The sequence below is a fragment of the Colossoma macropomum genome, unplaced genomic scaffold, assembly GCF_904425465.1.
Source record: "Colossoma macropomum unplaced genomic scaffold, Colossoma_macropomum, whole genome shotgun sequence".
Lineage (NCBI taxonomy): Eukaryota > Metazoa > Chordata > Actinopteri > Characiformes > Serrasalmidae > Colossoma > Colossoma macropomum.
The window spans coordinates 26,972,723-26,998,010 of record NW_023494799.1 but is presented as its reverse complement, the minus strand read 5'-3'; the positions used below and the strand labels follow the sequence as shown (position 1 = coordinate 26,998,010).

The window sequence follows — 25,288 nt, the reverse complement described above, 5'->3', positions numbered from 1 at the left end:
GTTCTGTGATATATATTATATCTAATGAATGGAGACCCAAAGGTCCACGTTCGCATGTCTTTTACGTGTATGTGCAATATATAATACATGTATTTAAGCCGTCACGTAGGCACTGTATTTTGTAGTAAGACAAGCTTTTATGTAATAGTTATGAAGGCTGGATCAGCTAATTTAGCAAATCCAAATTTAAATATTTACCGTTTTACAGGCACTTTCATATCAAAACTTTGTAATGTTGTGTTTTTTAGATTTTTAATTTTTTTTCATTGAAAACAGCAGCTGCCCTGCACATTTCCCCTTCTCCAACAAAGATACAATTGTTTGTCACAATATATGTCTTATTTATGTTGCCTAAAGTGCCCTTTTTTCCATCATCGTAGGCCAGTTTGCCAGGCTGTAGATGTAGTTAACGGTCCGGGGCTAACGCAGGTGAGGAGTTGCGAGTGGGCCGCAGATTAGCTGGTTTACTTTGCGAGTGGCCGTACCACTTTGTAGCTGAGAGTTTAAAGGTGCCGGCAAGATTGCTTCGCCCCAGCGCAGTTCAGAATGACGAATGTTCTCTATTGGAGGATTGGTCGAATACAAACACATTTTTACTCACTAACCGTGAAGAGATTGGAGGGGTTTGGTTGAGGTGGGGGGGTTACCTCTCTTCCAAGTTATTTGAGGGGGGACAAAACAAGTATCAAAAAGTGGTGTAATTTCAGTTTATTACGTTGAAATAAAACATTGTGCTGGGAATATGTGAGAGGTATTCCTCCCTGGATATCTTGATGAGCTAAGGTTCGCTGCTCATACTGCAATAATTTATTTGGCTTTAAAACAAAAGATTTACAGGCTCCCTCATTTAGGAGTATAATGAGTGTTTGGGTTCTTCGAGGCCTGTCGAGCCTCTCTGACAGCAGGCACTCCTATTTAAATCCCCTTCACAAGTGAAAAATGGAGGATTAGCATCCAGGAGCCTTGCATTTTAAACAAAGAGAGCGAGGGAGATAACGATTGGCTTTGTTATGCCAGGCAAACAGGCTTGTTCAAGGTGTCAGTCGATTGCGATATGCTAAACGATGTGTCACGCTGACCAAAACGCAGCAGGAGCCTGTTTGTACGTATTTAAAGTAGGGGTGGTCAGCATGACGATATGTTATTGTTATCAAGATAAAGTGAATAATGGAGCAGATGATTGGTATCATCAAGACTTCTGGAACACATATAATAATATTATTATTGTAATGTAACAGAGATTTAGACCAACTACAGAGATCCTGTAAACAGCAATCAGTGTACTAAGAGTATAACCTTCATACAAGTAGCTGATTGGATGACATCATCTTAATTCACTGATTGAATCACTGATTGATTAAGTAGTTTTGCAAATGCTGAATTACAAAATCACTGTAGTTTTTTGTAGCCCTTTTTTGTGAGGCACTACTGTTTTTCTCACTTTGTGGACACAATGTCAAGTATCATAGTGTTATATTATGCTACATGGCCCACCCTTAGCATATAGGCTATTGTTTTTTTTTTTTGCATAGGCATATTTCATTTAGATCGTGTGACCTGGTTTAGGAGAATCTTCCTTCGGATGTCAAAATATTGGCATGTTAAGAGCTGATTGTTTCAGGTTAATGGTCATTCAGACTTCTCGCTCTCGCGCTTGAGCGCACTTGCCTGGGAACGGCCCCGTCATTGGCCTCCTCTGCGGATTTAGCAATATGAAAATTTGCATTACGTTCACTTTATTGTTTTTCTTGTTGTCTGTTAATTCCAGTCTGCCGGAGCGCTCACTGACCCATGCAAAGATGAGGGGGGGCGGCTCTCATCATCCCACTGTCTGTGCTGTAGTTCAGTGAGGAATCAAGTGTACAGAACCTGTTCTATGAAGAGAGAGAAAAAAAACAGGCTGCATTACATTATTCAACTTTTCTGTCACCCATTAATTAAAACCTCTCATTCTTTTTTAGCCACATCGATGCAAATGAAGGTAATGAAGCATTTATGACGATTAGACTCTGCAGCCCAGTGTACAAAGTGATGTAATCGGCCTCAGTTAAGTGTGAGATTTCAAATTGAGTCAAAATGTGGTGTTGAAATCAATCCTAGTATAGCTAGCTGTCTGTGATTTTCATTAGATTGCATAACAAAATAAATGGTGTGTGTTCTTGCAACCTCTAAGCCAAAACAAAATGTTGGCCCTGTTCCACCTCCAGGATCCTGTCAACTTTGCCAAGAATCTGTCAAGCTAAACAAAAAACACGATGTTGCAGATACATGGTACTGTATCTCTTGGCGAGGTATGGTGTGATTAGTTAAACCAGAGATACAGTATAATTTATTATTTTTTCCTTTTTTTAAATTCAGTGAGCCCGGCTAGGCTAAAATTCTTTTTTTTTATTATTATTATTAAAAAAAAAAACACTGTTGGTGGTGGGGGGTACTCATCTAGTGGGTGAAGTATGATGCCTGGTGCATCTGGGTGCAGCATGCTTGTAAACCATTGCATCCCTCTTTTTCTCCCTATCCCCCGTTTATTACAGGCTACAGTGGCTCAGTCATGTTTTTGTTGAAGAAACCAAATCCTTTTATTTACCCTCCTTTTCCCCACTCCTCAAAGTGCAGCCTCGACTGGAATGTTTAAAATGCGGGTCCCGGCGAGTACAAAGAATGTGATAATAGGGGATGGTGTACTGTAGCAGAAAACGCTGGAGGAAACGCAAAGCCACTAGGTTAAATGTCAAGGTGAGGGAGAGACGCTGTTAACGGTAGAAAGTGATTTCAGGCTGTTTGTTTGTTTTTGTTTTTGGGACGATGGTTATTTATTTTTTTAATCTGATTTTCGAATCTAGTTTATTTTTAAGGGCCAGAGCTGTTGTCTAGCGTCACTAGTGTTAGGGGTGTCCTTATACGATACCAATACCAAGTGCAGTATCACAATGCTCAATACTGTGGCAGCAAAATAAGCACTTATCACTCTCTGAACACCAAATGTTTATTGGACTGAACACAGAAGAAATAAGATTTTTACAGCTTAATTAACACTTTTAGCATTTTTTTTTAATTCAAGCTCTTTTTATCTGTACAAAATTTTTCAAATGCAGGCAGAATACAATGTCAACTAGAGATGCACCACTGTGGGATTTCTATGCCTAATATAACCAATAAATGATACCTTTTTGTGGCTGATACAGATATTAAATATTAAATAAAATTAATTATTTAAAATTTTAATGGTATTTAAACAATGTTAATGTTTTAGATTGCTTTATGTTGATATTCTACATAAATTAGTTGACATCACAACAGTAAGTAAATAGATATAACAATTCCTAAAAATGAAGAACAGGAATATGTAATCAGTTGTCAAACAACTAATAAAGATCAACATTGTTGCCTATAAAAATTCATATCCTGCCCATATAGCTAAAGGCTGCACAGTAGACTCACCCCAGCTACCACTTCTTCATTCTATATATTGTAGGACTATATAGAATAAGCTAAATATCAGAACATTAAAAAAGCTAAAGGGTTTAGCTTATTCATATAAAATACAAAATCCTATAGAAAATGAAATTGTTTACTTTTAATATTAACATCAATCTGCCCCGGGACTGCAGATGTAAATTAGCCATTTGGCTAAATCCAGCACATTTACATTACGAAATGATGTTGACTGAATGCATATAAACAAAGTAAAGTTAATGTCTTCTCTGTAAATCAACACAAATACAAACTTCATATCACACTGGTAGGCCTTGCTGAACCTCAGTCCTGACTGAGATTTTGTTAGTCTATCACAGTTATTTCACTCATGATAAAACATGAACTTGGCTTTGTATGTGGTAAATTAATGATGAAAACACATGGCTACACAAAAATGTAAGATATTTACATGTTGTACTCACCTCCATTTCATCAGTATTATCTAGGATAACAAATATCTTGTCACTTGTTTTCGTATCTGACGTGAGCTACTTTAACTCTTACATGTGCTGTTAGAGCATTTAGTATAATAAGGAGTGTATAAATGTCTAATACTGTTGTAAATCGAAATATTTTGTAATGAAAAATTTAAATATAAATTTAACAACAGTTTACACACGCACAGATATATGTGTGTTTGTGTGTGTGTGTGTGTGTATATATATATATATATATATATATATATATATATATATATATATATATATATATATACACACATATATGGCTATATACATATATATGTATATATATATATATATATATATATATATATATATATACACACACGTGTACACACACACACTTCTGTATGTTTGGGTTCATGTGTACTATATACACACTACTATATATACTTCTTCGCATCTTCTGTGTCACCTTGGCGCTGGCTTCTTAAATCAATGAAAGTACTGTTGAACTGTTGTTTGTGGTTGTTATTGTTGAAATGTGCTGATTAAGTATTGAACTTTAGTTACTATGCATTTTCTCATTATAATCACATTTTCTCCACAATACCTGATTCAATGTCTCTCTCTGTTTTCCTCAGCTATCTCCCGTGGTTTGAGATTTACTACAAGCTGCTAAATACCCTCGCAGACTACTTAACAAAACACCAGGTAAGTTTATACTGTTGTCTTCAACAAAAATACACATTGCGGTCGTTCAGGTGTGTTCTCTGAAAAGAAAACTTCTAGCGGTGCTGTTTTTTCTCTCTTTGGAGCCCCAGTGTGCGCCACACTCTGGTCACTTTCTCACATTGGCACTCTGAAATGCTAATGAGAGCTTTTAAAACTTTTCTCTGTGATGCCAGTGCTTCATGTGGCTGGCTAGAGCACGCAGAGCCCTCTGCTGAGCAAACTGCTAATGTCACAAATGCGAAAATTACCCTGCTTCCCTGCATCCAGCGCCGGGACGAAACTGCAGCCGGGAAACCAAACTCAGTTGTTACATGGTGAAGTGTGAAGAAAGAAGAGAAGTAAAAGACAAACATCGCTGCACGGCTAATCCGGGCCAGTTAGTCAGGCAGCGCTAGCTGGCACTCGCGCGTTTCGCTTTGCTGTGTTGTTGACATTTAACAGACCAAACATCGAACAGGAAGTCAATCCTCAGTGATTTACTGGAAAACAAATCGCTGGGAAATGCACCATGCCAAACCCTTTTGTTGTTCTTTTTTTCCCCAAAAAAGTGCACAGTATAGTGTAACTGCACAGGGAGAGGGAGAGAGAGAGAGAAGGAGTTTGGGAAAGGAAAACATGGGGCTGAAATATGCAGCTTACATGAGGAGACGAAGGGGGGAGCAGGGTCTTAAAGAGTTAGCGTTTAGCACAGAGGGAGATGGAGGAAGTTGGAGTTGCTGTATCAGTGGGCTGTCAGGCAGCAATGCTTAGCAGAGCTACGGAGAGAGAAGTGAAGGGGACGAAACCTCCTCACAGTTAACACAAACAGATCACAGGCTAAGTACACTGGGAGGCACAGAGAGCAGGGAAGCAGCAGTACGCTGCTCCACATCATCAAGCCACCCACAACGCAAGCACTTCTTCATCTGTCTCAGTATATCTGTTTATTTATTAATTGAGCAAAAGGTTAACTGCACTTATTTATTTTTATATTTAATGTATTTCATAGCGCATATCAGCCACATTCTTTCTTTCTACATTTTATGAAGTATATCAGCCACTTGATCACTCATTTATTTACTTATTTGCTTACTTACTTGCATATGTAACAAAAGATTAACTGCTCTTGCGTATTATTTTCATGTATATTATGTTTTGTAATACATACCAGCCACTTTATTAGTCTTTCTTTTGCATACACTTCTGTTTCATAATGTGTATCAGCCTTTTTATCAGCTTTACTGCTTAATTACTTACGTACTACACTAAAGGTGAACTGTGCTTAATTTTTTAAATGATTATTACATTTCATAACAATTATCTGATTATTTTTTTGTTTATACGTTCGTAAATTTTGTTCATACATTCATTCATTCCAGAAAAGGGTATCAGTCACTGTCAGTCTTATTTACTTGTTTATTGTTTTCATATTTATTACAATTATTACACTAGATCAGTTTATTCATTTATTGTTTTCATATGTGTTGCATTTATTACACTTAATCACTTATTTATTGAGTAATTTACATATTTACTTATTTATTAATGAACATCAACTGCACTTATTATTTTTACATTTATTATATTAATACATAGTATACATAGCCACATCATCAGTCTGTTTGTTTGTATGCTGCTTTGTTCACCAAAACATTAACGACTTATTATTTTCTTGTATAATTTTTTTTCTGACCTTTCATTTTTTATTATTATTTATTACTCCTGTTTTTCTACACTATTATTATTTTATTTTTTATTATATCCCATAATAAACAATACAGGATATGGGAAGTTGTTACACTGAATGAAAGAATTTAGTTTGCAGCAAAGTAAGAAGCCTGCGCAGTGTGCTAAATGACAGGCAGTGTGTGGTGAGTGTGTGCGCGGGGGTGCGTTTGTATGTAGCATGGCGTGGCGCGTGAAGCCGAGGTTGACTGACGAGGGAGGACAAGAGCGATGACGGTTTAAGGCGAGGGGAAATGAAGTGCTTCCCCGGGCTGTGTTACTGACCATGCGTGTGAGCATCCGGCCTATCGTGACAGCAGCCTGAGCTACACTGATGCACACACGCACACAAATACACACCCAGCAAACAGTCCTCACAAACAACTGATCAGGAAGAGCCTTAAATAATTTACTGCAAACAAAGCGCACCTCTTGTTTTGTCCAGCCGTATTTCTTTGCAGCAGCAGAATTCTACAGTTTGTGGAGTTAGACAGAGTAAATTTTGCCCTCGTCAGAAGAGCTCGTAAAAGGCCAGCGTTATAATCCTGGGGCCTGTTTTGTGGCTGAAGCTTTTCTCCAGTGCCTTCTTAAAGTCGCGTTCCCTGAGTGAGGGCCTACGGTTAATTACGAACAGCCGATGTTGGCCATAAATCATGGCCGGAATAATAAGAGTCTGCCGCGGCCTAACTTACCGTCTCTTAACCTCAGGATTGCTTGTTAAATGAGTGTCAGTCGGATGTTTTTCCTCCCCCTTTGGCCTTGCTGCTCCAAATTGGTCACCAATTGCCAGGCGTTCACCATAACTTGTATGTTTTCTTTGTGTCTTCTGTCTCTTGCAGGAAAACGATCTGAACGACATGCTGGAAACCCTGCACGCTCTGGCCGTGCCCAAGCCCAACACGCCGGTGAATCTGAGTGTGGTAGGTACCAGAGCTTAAAAATATAGTTTTGTCCATGGCTGCTTCTCCTGGATACCCTTAACCGTAATTGCAACTTTTCCATAAACCATCAGATCCAACTTCAAGCACTCTTCAAGAGCCATCTGTCAGTGCCACAAGTTTATATTTATCAAGTTTGACATTCTGTCTGAAAGTATTACTAACTATTAGGAGCTTTACTTTTTATAGAGACCTGTTGCTGTGCAAATAATTCAAATATGGCAATGTTTTGCTGACCTGCAGTGTTTACATACACTTTGGCAGAGCAGTTGCATTGAATATATTCTGATGCTGTTTCAATTTGAACAGAAACATATTTGCGTTAGTAACCACAGTATCATGGCTTCTTGAACTGAATCATAGTTTACATTCAAGACTTTTGGTAAGGTTTATATAAGCTTTGAAGATTTACTTTCATATTTAAAAATGAATATCTTCGTTTTCATTTTATTTTTCTTATATTTTGTAGATTGTAGTGCATTTACACATTTATTCCAAAAGCTTTTTCCGTTTGTTTTATATTAACATGTAGTAGGTTTATATATCTTGCATAGTCTTCCCTGTGTTTACAATTGAAGCACATAAGCACAGTTTTACAACCCCCCCAAACCAGTTTTAAATGTATTTACAGTACTATGCAAAAATCAGAGACCACCCTTGCTTTATTTATCAAGTTTCTAGGAAAAAACAGTAACTAAGCTCTTCAGTTATGTTATTCATTTTGAGGGCATTACATGTAAGATAATCTACTTGCAAAATCAGATAAGCAAATAAGCAAAAAACTGAAGTTTACAAAATTGTAAGAAATATTAAAATAGAATATGTAGAGAAAATGGAACTCCTAACAACCATGCAAGACCTGGTGGACCACCAAAGCTGTCACCGTCAGATACACAGTAAATTGGAGAAAATCCACTCTTGCTTCAGATCTGGAGAAATCCATGGGTGTCTGAAAAGGAGTGTAGTTGTCAAGAAAACGTTACTGACAAAGAAGACGACCTCTTGAATTCAGCATCATTGAATGTGTATGGGAATACTTGGATCATGAGAAGCAGAAAAACTAAACCTTCTTCTAAAGATGTTCCTGTGGATTTCTTTGAAAAACTGAAAGCAAGTCTTCTGAAAAGATTGGCAGCTGTAATGAAAATGAATACTTTTTGAAACTGTAATTTTCTGTCAAGTATGCATTTTCTGCTTTTGTTTTCTGACGCTGAAAAATGTTCAACTTTTTTTCGGTGTTTATGACTGGGTCTCTGTTTTTTGCACAGTACTGTATATTAGTGGCTCAGTTGCACTGTGAACCAATTAGGCTGCCTTTTTAACAAGGACCTTACTTTATCAGACTCGTGCAGCTATGAATCAGCAACAATTCATTGTTAAAAAGGTGCAATTAAGTGTCATTAAAATGGGCATTTTTCTGACGTTTCCCCAACTTAACAAAGGAAACAAATTATACCAGGAGGTGATGCTAAAGCAAGAGCTGTTACCTGAAACAAAGTTTGACATGTGATTGGTGCAGCAGTGTGTCTAAAGTGAGTGATTGCAGTGTAAAAAGGCTGATATCTCATTCTGAGTGTGAACCCCGTTTTACTCTTTCTTCTCAATGTGCAAGAACAAGTGTTTGCATATTGCCAGTGGGCAAGTTGTGAACGATCCAGGAAGCCAAAAGCCGGTGAGTGGAAAGTGAGCAAGTGTGGGTGCATGAGAGAATGAGAGAGAATGGGCTCCTGAATCCGAAGCTGCGGTGCTAATTGCATGGAAGACGAAGCTTTCCAGTTTTGCCAAAGAATCCAGCGCTGTCCCTTTTAAATATGGCAAAAAAACAAACCGTCTGGGGTGTTGGTGTCTGTTTCTTCTTTTCTGGAAAACAATCAAACTTCCTAAATGATTAATGTTCTTCCATGCTGCTGTATTCTCTTTCTTAATATCAAAGCGGTTCTTTAGTTTAGCGTTAAAAGCAAAAGGCAGTTGTGCTCAAGAAATCTCCTTGATGCTTTTCCTGTTAACCCATATTTCATGGTTTTATATAAACATTGCTCAGAAAAATGTAAGCAAGCCACAATTTTGAGCGCTTAAATATCTGCTTAAGAGGCAGCAGCATCGTGTAAGGTTCCCCCAAAAAATGTAACTCAGTAACTTATATCGGGTCCTTTTTTAGGCAGTTAGATGAAAGATAATCTCATTCTTACAAATGAGGTGTCAAAAAGTGTGTATGTGTTTTTTATATTAACATACATACATACATACACGTGTGTGTGTGTGTGTGTGTGTATATATATATATATATATATATATATATATATTTGTTTTCTGCATAACTTGAGCTCAAATTTCACGAATATATGTGTATATATATATGTGTGTGTATATGTATGTATATAAAATATAAATGTTTTGGTTTGAAAAACATAAGTAAGTGTGAAGAGTGAAGAAACTTTTTAAAGCTTTAAAGATTTAAGGGTTTTGTTCTGAAACGTTTACAGTGTATGGGGGTTCCTTTAACTTTCAAAAAAAAAGGTTCTTCACACTGACGCATCTCATTTACAAAAATTATTCTCTTAAAATCCTTTCAAAGGTTTTTAGGGAACCAAAATTGGTTTTCCTATGTCACCTCTTAAAGATTTCAAGATTTAATGACACCTTTCTGTAAAGCTGCTTTGTGACGCCTGTTGTAAAAAGCGCTATATAAATAAACTGTGTCTTGACTTGACTTTTAAAGGTTTAAAGATATAAGGGTTCTTCTTAAAACCTTTACAGTACATGGAGGTTAAACTTTTAAAAAAAGACAATAAAAAGGTTCTTCATGCTGGGATGTCTCATTTAGAAAAATTAATTTCTAACCATCCATTCAAAGATTTTTAGGGAAGCAAGGGTGGTTCTCTATGCATCTCTTTTAAGATTTAAGTCTTTTAAAGGTTTAAAAATCTAAGGGCTCTTCCTGCAACCTTTACAGCATGTAGAAGAAAAAAATAAATAAAATGTTCTTCATACTGGAACATCTCATTTAGAAAATTAGTTCCCTTTTCAATGGATGCCTCTTTAAATAACTAGATTTGAAAATGAGATTTGAGTGAATCTTTGTTTTTTATGTTTAAAGAACCTCAGCATAATGTAAAGGCTCTGTACCAAGAGGTTTTTCCTAGAACAGTATATCCAAGCCAAGAACTGTTTAGAAACCTTTATTTTCATGAGTGTAGGAATTGTGTACAAACACTTGTTTTGGTATTAACCATGAAATGACAAGGCGAGGAAGCTGAGATAGTCAATCATTTTTTCAAACAGATTCATAACAGCTTCATTCAGACTGCTGGATTTGTCCTCGGCTGCTGAAGCTGAAAGTGTAGTTGATAAGCCTGCTATCTTACGCCATCGCTAAGCAGAGATTCAGCCTGGATGTGGCTGCAGAAAAGCCTGGTCCAGTCATCAAAGGGGATTTCTTAGAGTCGCCTTTGCTTTTAAGTCTTGAGCGCCTTCTCACCAGGTGGTGGGTTCACCTATCTGCGTCCTTCTCCAGGTTTCCAATGCTGGGAAAGGTGGGGAATGGCAAAATCATGAAAAGGGTGATTGGGTTTGGAGATTTGCAGTGAGGGCTGTGGTTTTTGCCAGTGCTACTGTCTGTTCAGTAATGTAGAACGCAGTGCTGGTTGTGTATGTGTGTGTGTGGGGGGGTGGGGGGTGTGTGGTTGTTGGGGGGGTCTATCTAGGATCCTTCTCACACCAGGGAGAGCAGCAGGCAGGCAGACAGGCAGAGCACAGTGATAACAAGCGCTCTGATAATGTGTGATTTTTATAAACATGGCTACAGAGCGCCGGCCACCGCCAGCTGGAACTGCAGCCCACGACACAGAGGCCAATCAGAAGCTCTGTGTGGGAAAATAAACACACATGTGCCTGCACATTGATGGGGACCATTTCAGAGGCTCTACATGCTATTTTTGGCTCCTTTTTTCTGTTTGAGGCAGCCAAAAAACATTTTTATGGACCCCCTCCATTTGTAATCCCATAGTCTCATATCTAAATACACACACACACACACACACACGCACGCGAGGGCTGCATAATGAATATATGTGATATTAAGTCATTCATTTATCCAGAAGTCTCCCATTGAACACTGTCCAGCGTAGTCTGTTGGGCTGAATGTGTCGCTTTAAAATAACAAGAGGGCTACAATGGTCGATTCTATCATAAGAACATACAGCGTGCTGTACCTGGGCCTCAGCCTGGGACTACTCTGGATGGTTCGAAGGGTCAAATAAGGAAAATGTGCCAAAAAAGATTGAGTTAAGAATTTGTCATTTTACCTGGTGATTCACATTAGCATAGGTTCACAATCTCAATCACAATATGTAGCAGTATATACATTCCTGGTATATGTTTGTAAATATATGATCACTGTCTGAACAAAGCCTTGTATCTCCTTTTTTGTTTTTATTTATTATTTTTTTTTAACAAATTTATTTATTTCTTAAAAGGTCATGGGGAATGGACCAATAGAAATGCTCCAGAATGACTTGTTACAGTAACTCACATTGAAAGTTGACAATATTTTCTGCTGCTCCTATGTGTGTGTGTATGTGTTTTGATATGTTCATGTGTGTATATATATATTTATATATGTATGTAGTTATTTATTTATGTATATATATATATACACACACACACACACACACACACATTATTTTTAAGAGAATCTTTTTTTAATTTGATATCAAGTCACTTTCTTTTTTTCCTGTCTTTTTTGTGACAATTAAGATTTGCTGAGCATAAAACAAGCGTTTTTGTTTTTGTGTTTTTTTTTGTTTTGTTTTGTTTTTTTTATTGTTTTTTTTTTTACACATTACACGAGTTAAACTTGCTTTTGTTTGTAGAACATATGCAGAGGCAGGAGAGAGTTGAACCCGAGCTCTCAGCAACAGATGGGCACTCTTCACACACAATGAGGCACGGCCTAGCCTGGGGAGGTAGAGAGAGAGAGAGAGGGAGGAACACCACACAGGCAAACAAAAGCTCTAAAGTTAGCGTGCAGTGTGAGGATCTCTTGCTCCGGAGCCTCTTTGATCCAGACATTAAACCTGCTCGGCTCGCTAAAACGTGCGCCGGGCGGACCCCTCTGATCCTGTCGGAACAGAGCAGTTGGCTTTCTGTGCCTTAATAAAGACTTTCTCCCCCTTCACCCCTGCCAGCAGTGTCCACAGGGGATCCATCCTGGTGTTGACTCTAGATATGCTGTGTGGTGTGTATGATTAGAAACTTTTTGCCGCTGCTCGGATCGTTCAGTCATTGAAATGCACAGTGAGGAAGAGGAGGAGTGGGTGATGACAGAGGAATGTTTCTTGTCTTCTTGAACGTTCTGACCATTTTCTTTCTGCTTCATTTGTCTTCCCCTAGCATTCATACTTCATAGCCCCAGATATTAATGGACTCCCCACCATACCTGAAAGTGTGAGTACATTGTTCCCTTAAGTCAGGAAATCTACTTTTCTAATCTGTAAAGCGCCTCAGTTTTTCCCTCTGCTAGTACAACCGTTTTAACCTCCTTAAAGGGAATTCTGGCAATTATTTTTAAAATTCAGAATTCAGTTGTTGAGGTGAAATGCTTCATAGTAGAGAAACTTTGTCAGATTTCTTCACAGTCATGGTGATACGAAGCAGGGGTTGTGATGTTTGCAACTAAAATATAGTCATTTTATTTACTATCCAAAATGACCAGTTACTCTACACGTCTGCTGATTTTTTACATGTGATTTTGATAATGGTAAAAAAGTGAGAAATCGAAAGTACATTTTCTTTGGGCCTGTTTTGCCTTTCAACATCCTGCGTTTACCTCTCCAATGTTATAATATTTAAAAAAAAAAGATACATTTTAGGCTAAAACATCATCGCAAAACTATCATAAAACAGTGTCTTAGTCATCAGGCGGTGTATTCATAACCATTTCATGTAATACATTTCTGTAATGGATGTTTTAAAGGCTTTAACCTCTTTAGACGTCTGGTTATTATCACCACCACTGTGAACAATTCTGACTCTGTGAGTTTGCCTGGAATGAAGCATTTCACATCCAGCCACTCTGGATGGCTTTGTTTACATCCAAGCCATTTACTTATCCAGAAATCAAAACAGCTCAATCATTAACAAAGTCATTTAGAGTGGTTTGTTGTAAAATGTGCAGTTTTAGAGAAAGAGTCTTTTTTTTTCCCCACACTGTTGGTTATAGGAACCAGACGTCAGAAGTCTTTAATGGCACTAAAAGCTTCATCACAGAAAGTATTACATTAAATGGGTAAGAATATTAAACCTGAAGCCTAAAACATTGTTTTATGATCTTTTTGGGAGAAAACTAAAACTTTTTTTTTTTTTTAATCCATTCATGGTGGAGAGGCACAAGCAGGGTGTTGTAAGGCAAAACAATCCTGACAGAATACATATTTTGCCATCACCAGCATTTCATATAAAATCTCAGAAGACATATGTAGACATCATGACCCCTGGTTCCTATCACCACCACTGTAAAGAATCCTGACTCTCTAGGTTTATCTACGATGCACCATTTCATATCAGACCACTCAGAATGACTTTGTTTACATCTCAGTGACTGAATTATGTAGAAAGTGGGACCAACTGAAAGAATTCCCCTTTAATTATAATGAGTGCAGACTTTATAAGAAGCATAAACATTAAGATATGTTCCCCTGATAACTGCCAACTAATGATTCTGAATATCTTTAAAATGGAGATATTGGTCAGTATTGTTTAAAATACATGCTTGAGAGAGTGAATAAAAATGCATTTTTTAATAAAGTGCACTTGTATTTTTCTCCCCATCAGAGAAATCTGACAGAGTACTTTGTGGCGGTGGACGTGAATAACATGCTGCAACTTTATGCCAGCATGCTGCATGAGCGTCGCATCATCATTACCTCGAGCAAGCTTAGCACTGTGAGTACCTCTTCCACTTTCCTCACCCTCTCACTGTTCCCACCACTTCCTGAAGTGATGTTTTCTCAAGTGTTCACTTGCGTGTTTTTCTGAATCAAATTATTCATGTTGCTTAGTTCTGTAGAGTTACAGTAACACCTACATGTACAAAGTTGTTGTTTTGCTATACATTTTGATTCACATCATGTAATGATTGATATGTACAGTCATGTTAACAAGTTTGGTAGCCCCTTGATAAAATTACATGTTGATTATTTAAAAGTGAGAATAAGTTACACATCCTTATAGAGAGCACACTTCAGCACACTTGCTGTTTATTTGCTGGACTTAACATGTGGGCGTTTGTTTAAATGTCTAGAATAGATTAAAACCATAAAAAAGATAAAAAAATTCTCACAAAACAAGACTGTACCTATGGCATTACTTACTCAAATTCAAATCAGAATTAAAATATCTCCTCTACTCTACTTCTACTTAGAAATGAAAGTGTGATAATGATCGAAAGATGTGAATCTGCACTTTTAACAAAATTTCTGTATTTCATTTGTTTTGTATTTGTTCTGAATAATTGAGAAATTATTTAACAAAATACAAGAGGCATTTCAAGGCCACCTCATTCCAATATAAATCATTATATTCATTATGTAACTAGGAGGACTTGTCTATTCTGTTATCATCTTTTTTATACTGTGTTTTTCTAACATTATAAGAAAAGTACATGATCAGACCTCATATTGCATATACTTGCAGACTCATTGCTCGTCTTCATACTATTCTGCTATAGTGTCCAACTGGCTTATATTATCGCTTATTACAGTTCCAACTCTTTCACATAGTTTCTGTCCAGCTCCTCTTCCCTCGGAAAGGGAGTAGCAGCTTATCATGTGGGGAAGGGGTGCAGGGGGGGCGAGGGAGGGGGTGGGCCGCAGCCCAAACCTTCAGCACGGTTCACGGAAAAGGAGCAAGTGATGTCAGGCCAGTGATATCTCTGCATTCTGTGGAGTTATCTGTAGCAGGAGAGAAAGCGCGCCTGCCCAAAGCGCCGGAACCAGTGGCCTCCATCAGGATGACCCAATCTGCGGAGTATTTCACTCCTCCGTCCCGCCGCCATCATTCCGCGTGCTCACTGACACGGGGGGTGTAGAATGTGTAAATCATTAGCCTCTTGAGTAAAGAGCCCACCCCCCCAACAACCTTTTTTAATGTGATTTACTGTTTTGCAGAACGAGGAGGCAGCCGACCTCCAGTTTATGAAACTAATATGCCAGCAGACTTAGTATGAAGTCTGGTGTTATTTGGGTTCCCCTTCGCTTAAGCCTTTCATCTTTCTAGATTTTAAACCCATCAGTCGTTCTTCGTTAGCTCACCCTCGATGGTTGAGCACACAAGCAGAGGGTGAACAGCAAATGAGTATGTGCCAACGTGTGATTAGCTTTATCATAATTTCTGTCACTGTAGCTAATCTACGAGGCATTAGTTATTCAAATGTGTGGATATCTAAACTAATCCTAGTATTTATTCATTTATAAATGTATTGTTTGGAAGTTCAAATTAGGCATAGTTTGGTATAAAACAGACAAATAAATTGTTTGTTTTGTAATTTTTTTGAGTATGCGACATAGAATCACAGAGAACTATGGGACAGCAGCACATTAAGCACATTAATAAACTGTGACATCTAAGTGGATTTATAAAAGAAGAAAAGTTTGTACTGGGTAATGTAGTTTATTTTTTGTAGGCCAGCTAGAAATATGTTACATTTGCTGAGGCCTAAAAAAAATCACTAAATCAGCAGAACAATCAGTTGGATCATCTGTCATAGCTGCATGCTATAAATGGATGTTTAATTTTCTGTTTTATTCATAAAATGTTTTCTTTGGGATACTCAAATACTATTTGTTTAAAAATGTGGTATTCAAGTAGCAAAAAATTGTTAACATGCCTATTCCAGTGATCTACAAATGCTACACTAGTTAAAGTAGCCCTCTTGCCCAAATTAAAAATGTAATCTGTACTGCACAAGTTGTAAACATACCTACTCTTACACCACAGTGGTTCAGTAGCAGTGTCTAAAGTGAGATGTTCTGGTTTAAAGACCAACCCCCCCCCCCTTCTGATGATGTATCTTGAAGGTGAGAGGAACTTTTGCAAGACTACAAGGGTTTTGGGGCAGATACTTCAATACAGACTGTTTGAATTTTTTTTCCCCACTAGCTGGCTAGAAGGAAGCCAATTAGCCTCTACATCAGCGGCTACGCTAGCAGTCAGGATTTCTTTATTGCCATTGGGATGTTCTCAATGGTGGCATGCCATATTTGTGCAGTGCATTCTGGGTATTGTAGTTTCATTGATGTATGAAAAAAGAAAAAGGGTACATAATTGTCTGAGGCATGCAGTGCTGCACTACGGAATATTACATAGCATACCAATTAACATGAAATGGCCGGAATGGCCTTTTAACACAACTTGTGAATTTTCAACAGCTTTAGGATTAGGGTTAGTACCAGTGTTAGGTTTTGGCTTCAGATTAAAATTAGGGTTAAAGTAAGTGACGGGGACAGAGAAAATGTTAAGTTGACTTTAATATATATTCATTTATATTGACTGTCACTCAAAAGTGAGGATCTATAGTGAATTAAAATAAAGCATCGTTTCCCAGCCCCGATCCTCAGGGCCCTCCAGACATTCCACATTTTTGCTCCAACCTAACAAACAACACATAGGGATGAAGGAAGAATGTGGATCATCTGGGGGGCCCTGAGGACCAGGTTGGGAAACACAGAATTAAGTAAAATATTACCATAATTTCTTTAATCCCTGGCATAATCAGGAGAAGACGCGACGGTAGGAGGGTGTGGTCAGGCTTGGATTTGGTCTTGCTGTCCTTGCGGTGAGCTAGGAGGATAAATAAAGAGAGAAGGCGAGAAGGTGAGAGCGAGGCATACATTATGTATGCTTCAGGCCGGCCCTCTGTGTTTGGGCCCCCGGTGTACCTGCTGTGTCAGTCTAGCAGAACATGGGTGCAGCCTCGCCTGTGTTGGAAAGCAAAGGAATAAATCATGATCTTACAACAATGCATCAGTTGACTTATCGCTGTTTCGTGACCGGAGGTAAGGAGTACCACTGTTTTAAAGCCGTGTCGCCTGGCTCGTGAGTGCAGCCGCCCGTGCAGCCTTGTCATATGCCAGTATAATTGTGCTGCATCAGGCACCCTCTAACTAGTCAACTGGGAGGCCCCTCGCGCGTTTCATCCGCGAGACCCCCCTCGGCCGGCCCCCAGTCCTGACAGCAGCCTTCTCATCATGCTGTCAGTGGTATGCTAACAAGAGCTGATCCTGTCTTGGCCTGTGGTGCTAGCCACTGCAGTTCCTTTTGGCCTCAGACTTCTCACTTTTTTTTTCTTCCCCCCTTCCCTTACTTTCTCTTTGTCAGTTTTCTTTTTTTTTTCTGCTCAGCACTCTGCGGTCTCATTTCTGTGCCCTCTCCGAGCTATCTCTCATACCCTGGCTTTGATAGATACTTCTATACTTCTCATCCCGTGCCACTTCCTCTCTTTCTTCCCCATGTGTGCTACAGGGATGGATTATTATTATCTCATGTTTACCTCCCTGTGCCCTCTCCGCACCTTTTTCTTTTCTTCTCTCTCGGTGCCACCTGCTTCTTAGCGGCGCGTTAGTCTTAGCAGCATGCTAGTTTGTCGACAGGAGCTGGGAAGGAGGCTGTGGTAATTGGGAAGCAAGCGGAGGACCAGGGGAGAGGAGCCTGGCGGCTTGCAGGAGAAGCTGGTGCACACGCCAGTGTTGTCACCCCTTGTCATGCGGAATCACACCTCCACTCTGCCCCCAATCACAGCGATGCTGCTGTCTGCAGCGTTGCTCTTATCAAAGATCAGGACTTTTTGTCTTTGTCTCTTTTCCAAGGTGTTGCTATGGACACCTTCTCTGATGCAAAGAGAACAAGAAACTTCTTCACATGGACGTAAATGACTAGCTGGTGTTGTTGGAGGCATCGGCCGTTATCTCAACCCAGCACGATGGAGTAGATGGAGTGTGCCTGGTGGCGGATATGCTTTAAATGTAGCCAGGAAGCTTACCTGATCCTGTCCTGTCATTCTGTATGAGTTCATACGAGGAACACTACTGAATTATTACACTTTTTCTTCTCTGAATCAAAGCCCACCACTTCAGTACTGTCACTTGCCCTAGGAAAGTGTCCGTAATAGGGCTAGATCTTCAGAAATATCGCCTGTTCCTCTTGAGGGAAATTTGCAGGCCCGTTCCTCAACACACAGCTTAAATGCTCCAGACCTATTAGGCCTTCTCAGCTCGTTCTCTGTCATTTCCAGGTCTACGTCAGCTCAACCTTGACACCCGAGAGCTTTTTATGTCCCTCTTGACAGGAAAGACTTGAGCTTCTGTTTCATGAATGTGTTCAGTTATCTTAAAAGCGGTTTCAGCATATATTGTAAATATTTCTTGTTAACTAATCCCTTAAATCACAGCGCAATAAAGATTTCAGAGCCCTTTGTCTCACGACAACAGCATATCCAATCAGTCTGTTTGGGCTGCATTGAAGACACCCAGCTGTGGGATGTCCCTAATGGTTGGACGGGGTCGTTTCTCAGAGCCTGGTCACCTCTGTATAATCTACCATGTGCGGCTGGCCTCCACTCAACATGCTCCGAGCCTGCTCATTAGTACCACAGCTCAGGGGCCCCAGCAGGCATCAGGTCTACACCCAAACAAGCCATAATCCAGCATTTGTTCTCATAGACGGGATCTGTTTCTTTTTTTTTTTCTTTTTTTTTTGTCCTATAGAATATCAAACGCACACCTCCCACCTTTTTTGGGGGGATCTATGTAAGCCATTTGGCTTTTTTCATTAAATATTTATCAGCTTAGCAAATATTTTATCAGCAGCACTGATCCAGCAACTGAATGTGGTGGAGTGACTGAACTGGAGTTTTGTTTTACGTGTTGTTTTTTTTGTTTTTTTTTCCCCTACAATTTCATTCCATTAAAACTGAAAAAGGAGTTGCTGGTTGGCTTCTATGAGTTCTGGGTTACGTAAGGTCGTCTATTTGGGGTAGAAAAAAAAAAGCTAATTTGTTTTCTGAATTTCACCTTCAAATATTTATCTTAGTTTCACCACCTCCTCTCCTTCCTGTCCCTCTGAAGAGAGATAGTGGCTCCCTTTCAAGTTCTGAATAAATCAAGCCAATGGGGCTTGTGTTTAAGCTTTGTTGAAATAATTGGAGTGCGATCCCGAGTCATCTTCCACATCTCTACGTGGTACGGAAAGGTTTCTCTCCGGGAAATGAGACAGCAACCTGTTTGCACAGTTGAAGAAAAGTGTTCCCGAGCAGCGCAGTGACCTCTCGACATCACTTACCGTTGCAGGGTCATTTAAGGAAAACAGTAATGAAACAGAGAATGTCTGGTGGCTTTGATATCATCTGATACCCACCTGGTGTGAGATGATATTAATATTCATTTATTACTCCTAAATTACCCAGACACAATTAGATGTCACTGCTTAAGGTTCCTTATTTACAAAGAAAATGGCACAAACAAATTTGCATATGTAAAAATGCAGAACAAGGCCTGGTTTCTTCTTCTTAATTAAAGCTCAACTTAGCCGAAGTGGGTGCGTTCAGTGTTTCTTGTTTAGAATGTAACACAAAGGCACACGTTATACCAACTTGCACAATGATATGCTTGCCCTGCTTTACGCTTGGCCTTGTGTAGGTAGAGAAGGGAGAATACGTTTTAAGCTGGCTGCTGTACCGCCGTTTTTACTGGTCACTTGTGACATTGTGTGTCAGCAAGCGGGGGGGTGGGAGTGGGGTCTCATGATAGTTTAGAGCAGGGGTTCACACATTACTGGAAGCTCCAATTGTCAAGCAGACCACCCCACCTCACCCCACCAAAAAAAAAAACCCTCACCCAGCCCGCCTCCCTCCGGTATTCCAGCGGCTCACGGTCTCTCTCAGCTAACTCATGTTTCATTCTTTGGCAATTTGCCCTAATGAAGTCCCAAAGGAGCCTTCAGACCTCTGTTCTTTTTCCATATTTAATCATGTTATTTTAATCTAGTAGATGAGTGTGTATGTGTGTGTGTATGTGTGTGTGTATGTGTGTAGGTCATTACAATTGCTAGGTAGCCACAAGCATGGATTGGGGGTGTGAAGAGGGTTCACTTGGGTTTTCACCACACCAGCCATACAATTAACTGTTGGCTTTTTGTTTATTGGCTTTATTTATTCCTCTTATTGAAGAATCTTAAAAACACCTAATTACATGCTAATTATGTTGCAGCAAAGGAACAGTGGTATACTCTTTAAATTAAACTCAATTTCATTAAGTTAAAACTCTAAACTCAGTTTCAGTATGTGAATACTAAGCTCTGTGTAAAAGTCAGGGACCACGCTTCATTTAATTTCCAGTCAAAATAGTCATAAAAACACATTGTTCGTTTTCCATTAAATATTAATGAGGAGATTAGACATAAGTTGATCCACTCGCATTAAAAACAGGAAAGTCGAAGTAAAATTAGTGTTATAACAAGAGTTTCCAAAATGGTTCAAAAAGGTATTAGAAGTCATAGACAAAAGAGGACTACTAATAAGCATGCAAAACCTGGTAATAAACAGCACTTAGAGCTTTCATCTTTGAGAGAGAGGAGAAAATCAAGGTGCTTCAGATCTGAAAACATCCACAGGCGTTTCTGTCTATCCTTCCACTGTGAGAAGACAACTCAGCACTACGGGTCTGAAAGGATGTGTATCTGTCAGGACGCCACAACTAAGTAAAAAGAAATTTGCAAAGCAAATAAAGAAGCTGCTGGTGTTCTCAGAACAATGGACTGGCCACCCCAGAGTCCAGACGTCAAAATCACTGAATGTGTTTTGGATTACTTGGATTATTAAAAGCAAAAATACAACAAACTTCTAAGACTAAATTTAGGAAGTCTGGAAAAATATCCCTGTACATTTTTTTAAAAAAACTGAAAGTGAGTCTGAAAAGAGTGGAAGCTGTAATAAAGGTAAAGACTGGACACACAAAATATTGCAAATATTGAAAAGTGATATTATATGAAGGTGTTACAGATTTTGTGTAATTTTCTGTTAATGTGTCTTGATGCTGAAAAATGAATAGCTTGTACTTATTGTCCATTTTGACTGGAAATTTCGTAAATGAAGGTTTATCTCTGACGTTTGCACAGCACTGTGAATAAATAAATAAAGAAAGAAATGGATAGATAGATAAATACCACTTGATAGATGCCATGATCTCAGTTTAGTCTCCTAAACCTGTATGCATCAGAGCCAAAAAGCGCAAAGAAAAAAAACCCTCTTGTGTTTAATGCGTGATTTTAAAGATGAAAGGCTAACTCTGATTCTACTTGCTCTCCTGGCCCACATTATATAGAATCCCCTGAAGCATAGCACACTGAACATGGTGTTCTGTACTCTACTGTAGCTTTTCTAAAGGAGTGCTTTTTTGACTGTGATTACAGGGGGACTCATAAGTATGTCTCTGTGTCATTTTTTTTATTTTTTTGCTCTCATTTCCTTGTAGTTAACTGCATGTGTGCATGGGTCCGCCGCCATGCTCTACCCTATGCACTGGCAACACATCTACATCCCTGTACTTCCCCCACACCTGCTGGACTACTGCTGGTAAGATCACTGCTCATACGCTCACTCGCTCGCTTGCTCTTCCACTTATTCAGCCTCATAGAGATACAACTTTCCACACAGGCGTGCAGATACTCTCCTAGATGTCTTTCACTCAGGCTTGCCCATGGCTTTGAGCTCAGGATGCGCACGGGTGCGTGCTTTGCTTTGGTGTTGGATATAGCTTGCACGTTTCTTATCTATTCTTAGAGAAATCATCCAAGATTCATGCAACTTTACTTGCCATCCATTTCTTGTTGGGGTCATTATTATTTGAGTTATTCAGCGGGGCTAAGTGTGCCGCGCGCTCCAGTGGTGATTAAAGCCCAGATTCGGCACAGTTCTGGATGTCTGGCATACAGGGTCGTCTGTACGTAATGAACATTCAGAATAACCTTCCTAAATATTTGATTTCTTCAGCTGGTTAAGCTCATCTTCCAGCGTGTCTGAAATCTCGGCGGATTTGAATATTACAAATCGGACTAAAATCCGGTACATTTGAACCAGCATTGCCCGCCGAGCCTGGCTTGCTGAGTCCTTGTTGTTTTGCAGGGGGATATAGCTACCACAGGCGCTTTGGTCTCTGCATGCCAGTTCTGGACTTTGGCCATTACCACGGGCTAACGTATCTCTCTGCTCTGCATTAGCTAGCCATACTGTTAATACATTCTCGCTTTGATTGGCCCATGCTGCTGTGCTTGACCCCAGTGCCACCTACAGCACTTCCTTTTACTTTACAGCACAAATGAGCAGACGAAATAAAGAGTGCATTTATACGCAGTATAATTGGCCTGGTAGGCACTCGGTGAACTGTACGCTTCGGCTGATGTGGAGAATTCAAAGTGGTCCGTATGTCTTAAGGAAAAACTCTTTTCCAGAATGGCTTCATATAGCATTGCTGGGGTTTTTGTTTTGTCTCATTTATGTCAAGACCTTTGTTCCAGCATGGAATGCCAACGCTTATAGATAAGTTTGTCAACTGCTTATTTATTACAATATATTACAAATAATACCCTGTTTGCATAGAGTTTCTGCTACGATGTGTGTTACCTAATTAAAAGAATATAGTACAAAAAATACATTGTTTGAATAGTTACAGCTCATGAATGCTGCTCATTTATTATAATATATTACAATTAAAACCTTGTTTTTACAGTCTTTCTACTAGAGTGTCCAATGCTTATTTATTGAAATATATTACAATTAATACCTCGTTTGAATAGCCTACTAGAGTGTCCACTGATTATTTGGTAGAAAATATTACATACAACACCTTGTCTGAGCAGACTAGAGTGTCTAGTGCTTGTTTTATTTATATTACAAATTATCCCTTTTTTTAATAGTTTCATTTAGTGTCCAGTTAAGTTATTCCAAAAAGTACCTTGTTTGAATAGAGAACGTACAGTAGTAAAAAGTACTGGAAGTTAAGGCTAGACCTTTAGAATGAATTAATATTACAGGCCTGGTCAGTAATACGGTAATAGCAGTGAATGCATGCTCTCTCTCTCTCTCTCTCTCTCTCTCTCTCTCTCTCTCTCTCACTCTCACTCTCACTCTCTTTCTCTCTGTCCTTCCCCACGTCTGCCGAAGCAGAGGCCGTAGCAGATGCAGCAGCAAGACTAGCCTATTAGCCGCGTAACTTGATTGAGCAACCGCAGCAGCAGCTACCCAAACCTATCTAATTATGCGGCCCTGCCTCGCTCCACACTCCAGCAAGCCTGAAAAGTGACGCTCACCAATTACACTAATCACCTTCACCGCTCAGAGTGCCCCTTCCTGGAAACAGCCAAAGACGCTAATAAAGTTTACCTCTCTAAGCGCATTTTGTCTCAGATATTTGTCAGTTTTTTGTCTATATATAAGCTCTGTTCATTTGTCACTATTCTTTAAGATTGCTGAGCTAATGCCAGTGTTTTTAAATTCACTATGTTGGGCTTGACCAGCTCCCTCTGCATTGACTGGTGAGCAGTTTGTAGGTTATTATTAGTTCTGTTGCTAATGACTGTGGCTTGCCTCTATTCCCAATAGTGCGCCCATGCCATATCTGATTGGAGTTCATCTGAGCCTGTTAGAGGTAAGCAACATCAATCTACTGTCAGCAGCTCAATGTCTGTTTATCCTCCCCTAAACACTTCACCAAACGCCTTTATCAAAAACAGCTCTCAGGCTGCTTCTTACGTTATATAACACTATGCTTTTTTGTTTTTTATGCTTTTTTTAATTTTTTTTTTTATTTTATTTTAGTCCATCTACTTTCTGTCTGTCACTGTGCAGTATACATGTGGTCATTTCAGCTCAGCTGTCCTAATTCAACCGGTCTGTGCCAATAACGTCACTGAAATCTGTTCAATTGTTTGAAATTCTAATGGCGCGATATTTACTTTGACGCCTCGGCGCCGAACACAAGGATATCTACAGAAATTGACAGATTGTTTTGCTTTTTATCTCCCGGGTGCGTGCATAGCAGGGATATGAAAGAGTGGGATAGAGCAGAGAAACAAAGAGCTGGTGTGTATGGTTATTGGAAGCTGGCGTGTTGGTTGGAGGTAGACCTATAGCAGCGCGTGTGGATTTGATAGCGCTGACAGTCGCAGGCACTGGCAGTATTTATCACACTTTCGCATTAGTGACAGTCCCCCTGTCTGGCTGCACATAATTAGACCAAATCAGCACGCGGGCCTCCGTAGCAGCGACTGTCAAAAGTGACAAACCAGAAATTTTTTTACACACTCGGCTGTTTCCCCACCTGCACCGTTAGAATAATTGCGGGATTTGTCGCCATCAGGATGCGTGACTACCTTTTTTGTGCGGATGCAGGAGGCACCTCAACAAAAAATATTGTCCTGTACCCGAAGTGGCTGAATGCAGCCTTTTCCATTTTTGATAAGTTTGAAGTGTCTTGGTGGTTTGTGAGCGATAGTTTATATTTTTTGGTTTGGATTTGAAACTGCATTTAAATTATGTTCTTTAAGTCATTATTAGTTTGGTAAATACTGAATATTAGGGATGTACTAATATGAGAATTGTGGGCTGATATTTTTGAACATCTACTTGAATTTGGAGAAATATAATGTTCATTTCTGTAGGGTTACAATTGCAGTAAAATGAATACAATGCAGGCCTTTAGCACAGCAACCCAGCATCAGCTTAAAAGTTCTGGTCTTCAGGAGCACAATAAATAAAAAATCTGTATGAAATCTCCAAACCTCAGCCTCTATCTCATGCAGATCATGTATTAGGCAGTTAAATGATTCCAAGATCATAGTGCACCCTGTGTACTAAATATTCATTATGATTGTGTTGCATATTTTGTGCTGTTTTGATAACACATTTTGCTGCTGTCATTGTTAAGACTGGAATCTTTCAATTCATGTTTCAGTCGTGATTAAAATTGTCATAATGCATAAAGCTAG

The 25,288-nt window shown here is 39.3% G+C and overlaps 1 protein-coding gene across 1 annotated transcript in view; it reads left to right on the top strand.

Annotated features, from left to right (window-relative positions):
* dennd1b (DENN/MADD domain containing 1B) overlaps window positions 1-25,288 on the top strand; it is a 131,833-nt gene that overhangs the window by 59,929 nt on the left and 46,616 nt on the right. Inside the window, 7 exon segments of the mRNA XM_036585923.1 lie at window positions 4,523-4,592; window positions 7,157-7,237; window positions 8,868-8,927; window positions 12,647-12,700; window positions 14,087-14,197; window positions 21,778-21,878; window positions 23,904-23,949. Coding sequence (XP_036441816.1) covers window positions 4,523-4,592; window positions 7,157-7,237; window positions 8,868-8,927; window positions 12,647-12,700; window positions 14,087-14,197; window positions 21,778-21,878; window positions 23,904-23,949 — 523 coding nt within the window.